Below are 5,721 nucleotides of genomic sequence, written 5' to 3' on the forward strand. Positions count from 1 at the left end.
TGAAAATTATATCCTGTTAACTAATAACTATTCCTGAAATCTTTCCAAAAGTCATTTCTAAATCATGTCATTATTTATAAAAAATCGTCTCTAAAATTTTAATTATTTATATTCAAAATAAACAATAGATTTGTATTTTTTTAATTTAAATTTTGGTTTTTCAAATTTTTTTTAAAAAATATATTATAGAAAATCCGGGCTGGCCCGACCCGGATTCAACCCAGCCCGGCCAGGTCTGGGTCTATTCCCAGTCCCGGGCTGGGCCCTTGTATAGCCAACCCGGGTTGAACCCGGCCCGGGACACTTTCAACCCGGGTTGGCTAGGCCCGACCCGGTTACTGCCCCGACCTGGACAGGCCCTGCCCGGGCCGGCCCGACCAGACCTTTTAAGCATCACTAGTTGGATTATCATATACATAGAAGGAAGAGGAGTCCCACCCCTCACTAGACAAATAAAAGTTTTAAAACCCATTTATAATCGCTTAAAAAGGAAAGACAGGTGAAGATTTCTTTTTGACTAATATTATTTGTTTCTACATAGAATGAAATAAGTATTTGATTAGTTTGTTAAATTTCTTTTTAAATGTTTCATGGGTAAATTCAAAATCTCTAGGCTTCTCCTCCATTTAGTCCCTTGTATCATAATACTTGTTTTCTTTAAGATCTTTATTATATTGTTTAATCACCAACATGGACGGATCCAAGATTAAAGAATAAGTCCACTTATAAGAAACGATTTTGGTATATACTGTGAAAAAAAAGAGTAGTACCATTGATTAAAAACTACGGATTTGGTTAATTTTATTTTACTTTCATCACTTGGGATTGTCTTCTAAATAGAGATTTTTGAGACAAACCTTTTGTTAAAGAAATCATAGTTTTTTTTCGTTGTCTAATCCGTTTGAATGAATGTTCTATTTTTCAAACTCAGAAAGAAGATTAAAATGTCTATTATTAAATGAGGTTTGCAAGAAAAGAAATTGTTAGTGTTTTCTAAATTCACAAGAGAAAAACACATATTAAACCAAAAAAAAAAAGTGTCTTGGTAAGATTGAGCCCTTGTCACTTGGGTTGTTCTTCTCTTTCATGTTGGTGTTAATGGTGATAATGATCTTGACATGATCTCTGAAACATGCAAGAAAGCAGCAAATACCAACCCTAAACTTGATCTAAACTCTTGTATTTCATCTTTAAGTTCAAACCCAAAAAGTCAAAATGCAAATCTTCAAGAACTTGGTGAAATCTCAATGGAATTGTGTACAAAAAATGCAACTTATATGAGTTCATATATTGAGAAGATCTTGAATGATGAAATAGAAGTTGATGAACAAAGAAATATTAAGTATTTGAAAGATTGTTTGTATCTATACAATAATGCAGTTTTTGATATAGAAGATGGGATTAAAGCTTTTCAAAGTAAGGACTATTTTTCGGCGAATATAAAGATAAGTGCCGTGATGGACGCTCGGTAACTTGTGAAGATGGGTTTAAGGAAGGAGGATTAGTTTCTCCATTGGAGAAGAAAGATGGTGATTTTTTTCAATTTGCTGCAACTTCTCTAGCTATTATTAATTTAGTTTATACTTCATCTGTTTCCTTGTTAGTGTCTATGTGATCGATCGATCTAGATAAGTTTGCGCATAGTTTGACTAATGATTTAATGTGTAAACTTCAGTTACTAGACCCGAACTTGTGGTATGTGGGAACAAATTTGCAAACAGATTAACTTATATATATATATACTAGTGTATATCCCGTGCCCTAGGGCACGGACACTTGAGAGAGATTTTAATTAGTTATTATTTTATTGAGAGAGAGATTTTAATTAGTTATTATTTTTTTGTATTATTTTTTTTGTTTATTTTCTCTTAAATTAGTTATTATTTTATTAAGAGAGAGAGAGATTTTTATTTCTTTTTTTAACCCTTGAAATTTATTTGGTTTCTTTTTTATTACATTAGAATTTTTATTTCTAAGAAAGAAAAGATTATTGTTGTTTAAATAGGTAACTTTATTTCTACGAAGGACTATACTGTAATATTGGAGAAGGGCTTCTAGACAATATCCATAATTAAATAAGGATGTTTGTCCCAGTCATCGTTTTCCCTTCTGTTTTATATAATAGATATATATATATATATATATATATATATATATATATATATATATATATATATATATGTATATCACTCTGGATTCTGTGGGATAATTCATATATTGATGTTATTAAGTTTTTTCACACTATAATTTCATTTCCCCCAACCCCCACTATAATTTACAAACAACAACAGTTTCTGGGTATAAGATTTGGGGTGAAATTCTTTTTTTTCTTTACTTTTCATTTCCCCCAACCCCCACTATAATTTCTTGTCCATTTTGATAAGAGAAGTTTTAACCGAAAGTGTGATTGGCGATTCATTTTCTCACGATCTTCCTCCAAATTTTGCTTTGAGGAGGATGCCAAAACCACTTTGAAGGAGCGCCTTTAAAGTTACCCTGTCGGTAATGGTCGCTAGGTTACAGCCGTTGCTGGCAATATGCCCCGTCCAAATATTTGACAGACATCCAGAGTTAATAATTGACATATATAATGCATATTAGAAAAACAATTCGTAATAGTGCTTGGGGGAGGATTTGATCTATTGACTCTTTATACATGATCTTGTTGCAATTAGATCTTAGCTAAAGCTGGACCAGTATTTTTAATTTTGAGGAACCTTTGACTTACTAGAATCAGGCGCACAACACCTCATTGGATTTGTCTTTTGGAGCTCTAGAATTTAGACCTAAAATTTGTCAAAATCCGATTCTTTATGAATGAGTTATTAACAGATTGAAATGGTATGCAAAGAGGCTAACTATGAAACGTGTTTTAGAGTTATAGTCTCCCATCTAAGACATAAGGCGAGTCTTACTTCCTTAAATAGAGTCTTCCAAGTGTTAAGGGCGGATTCTTTGAAATGATAAGGTGCTTTTTACGTGGTTTGGACAACATAACTCGCGTCCGCTCATGACTTGGGCGAATGGGCACTGAGGGCGCTCTAGTGACGCACTTTGCACTTCGGATCGCTGAAAGGAGCGATTGAAGCATTTTTCTTTCCAAATCTGAGATATAATCCCATGGTAGATAGATGAGGAGTGGATCATACCGATTTTACAATCAAGATGTTGGGAGCCTCATAGGATAATTCCGTTGAGAATCTAACGATGAGCGTTCTGGGGGTTGGATCAAGAGAGATCCGTTGAGATGTAATGGTCCAGATCACACACGAAAGCCAACAATCAAATGTAATGGTACGACATCCAATTCATCTATATGCACCCATTCAAAGTGTTGCCAATACTCCTATAAACACCAATCAGAATCCAGTAAACCAAACACAAATTTTTTTTATTAGCGTTCATAGTTACAAATGCATTCAGAATCTTAAGAAGTTAGTTCATTAGTCGTTCTTACTATTTGTTTAAAATTCACACTTTTAGAGGTTCAAAGTACTCTTATTCGTCAAACTAAAAGGTACAATCGTTGAATACTCAAAGACAAATACTAGACTTGTTTTAGTATTAATATCAGGGTGTTCATTGTCTTAAGGAAAACAACAACTCGACTCGGCTTTCTTTCTCTCATCTCATTTTGCGGTTATTATTATTATGTCATTGAGAAATCGGACTTGTTTTCGTTGAGGTTGTCGGCTAGAGATTGTCGGTCTGCATCAAAAAAGAAGTTTTGTTGAGGTAGGCGGCTAGAGATTGCCCGTGTGTGACCTTTTGCGGGAGATAAGGAAGTGGGCATTGCCCTCAATACTAACACATCGCTTCCAACTATGTGTGGGATTGCCTTTAATAACTTTGACCATTATCTGTAAAATCTCCCTTTTTCTTTATAAAACTACAATAAAGTTCTACAGGGGCCTCCTGATTTTCTTATAGGCCATGCAACTAAATTTTGTTGGGGCTCCTCTAACAGTAGGCGCACATAGAATTTTCAATTGGAGAACTTTGTTAATACAAATGGTGGCTCTAAGATCACAACACACTCCTCTAGCACTATACAAGACACAACCTCAACCAACTAAACCACATTCTGAACATATGGAACAGTCAGATACAAATAAATTTTTTGGGCCGGAAGCCTAAATTTAAAATATTTTGAAAATGTCACAACTATAGCCTATCCTCGCCCTGTATTAAATCTTCTCCTAGCCTCGGTATAGATTCCCCACTAAACCACCAAACTGTCAAGGCTACTAAAGTTGCGAACCACAAGTCTTATGAATTATGTTGGCTATTTTAAAAATGGATGCAACAATACAAGCACGTCTTGGTTTACGCATGATCCGACATATAGGTACCAATGAGATGTGTTCCACTGCAAACTCGTATTGGCGTGAGAGAGGGAGAGTAGAAGTAGGAAGATACAACCACCTCTAATATTTCTTATTTAATCTATATTGTATCCATACACCATACAAAAACATAAATAATTATCTCAAAGAGATATTAGAAGCAAATTAAGGAGACTTCAGTAGATTGGTAATAGCAGAAGAAATAAGAGCCAACTCGATGAAATCATTATTTTGTTTTGTCAATGGAGATACTAAACCTTCTTTCCCAAACCCATTTTCACAAGCATTTGAAGCATCCATTGCTGCATTTATATGACCACTAGCACTTGCAAAATCTTTATTATGTGCAGACAAAATGGCATCATTTACTTCACCAACTACATTAATATAATTTGTTATGCAATCTTTTAAGTGTTTCTTCAACCTTGGATGACCTTCACCTTTAAGAAGGTTATCAATGGCCGAGTGAACAATAGATTCAGCATTAAACATATTTTCCATTGATGTAATATCAAGTTCAAAAAGAGTTGGAGCTATGCCTCCTCTGTTCTTTTGAAGAGATGCTAAACAAACATTATAATTTATTCGTCGATCAATGTTAGCTACTTTCTTACATGTATGAATGATAATAGAATCGAAACCATTAGCATGAAAGAGAGAAGCAAGAAAAAGAAGAAGTTCTAGAGTAAGAAGAGAAGATGAGACATAAAAGGTTGTTGGGTGCTTCATGATCTTGAAACTTTGGTTATTGATATAAATTTGTTTTGGTGTTCTTATGTAGACTTGTGTGTCTGTCTCAGTCTGAGGATATCTATTATTGAATTGTTTCCAACTAATTAATCAAATGTAGTTTTCACTAAATTTGTGAAATCTTTGAGATGGAACAGTATCAGAGTGATTTCTATAGAGAAACAAATGTTGGAATCTGCAGATTACATGGATTTGAAGTTCAAATATCAAATCTACAATAATTATTTTACTAATCAAAGAAATATTAGGAATATTATTCAGAATAAAGGGTGCAAATAAAGTCTATGATTGCGAGTGAGTAATTGAAAAGGATTGATCCTTGATTGAGAAAGAGAATTATGGGATTGGATCGAGGTAGCTTCTTAAGTTAAGTTGGAGTGGGCGAGAGTTTTGTAAGATATTTTATCAAATATTAACCAAATTAGTTTTTATTGTCTCCATATTTAAATAAAAGATTATTTTTCGAAAGGCCCCCTACTTTATGACCAGCTTCTCGCGTAGCCCCCTACTTTAGCCAAAACACCCAGAAAGCCCCCTTTTTCAGTTACCATTAGATCTTCGTTAATTAGTCATCACCTCCCTCTCCTCCATCTCATCACCTCTCACTGCCACCCCATCCTCTCGC

General features: G+C 34.3%; 1 protein-coding gene across 1 annotated transcript; it reads right to left on the bottom strand.

Annotated features, from left to right (window-relative positions):
- Window positions 1-4,511: 4,511 nt before the first annotated feature.
- Window positions 4,512-5,075, bottom strand: LOC147536769 (putative invertase inhibitor). Its single transcript, XM_086642703.1, has one exon. It carries the CDS (start codon window positions 5,073-5,075, stop codon window positions 4,512-4,514), a length of 564 nt encoding a protein of 187 aa, XP_086498829.1.
- Between the last annotated feature and the right edge of the window lie 646 nt (window positions 5,076-5,721).

The sequence above is a fragment of the Eschscholzia californica genome, unplaced genomic scaffold (genome assembly GCF_041429995.1).
Source record: "Eschscholzia californica isolate CP2 unplaced genomic scaffold, dmEscCali1.0.p SCAF_5, whole genome shotgun sequence".
Classification (NCBI taxonomy): Eukaryota; Viridiplantae; Streptophyta; class Magnoliopsida; order Ranunculales; family Papaveraceae; genus Eschscholzia; species Eschscholzia californica.

What these genes read in the sequence shown, in the direction of transcription:
- LOC147536769 (XM_086642703.1), bottom strand. Translation starts at nt 5,075, where the DNA reads ATGAAGCACCCAACAACCTTTTATGTCTCATCTTCTCTTCTTACTCTA.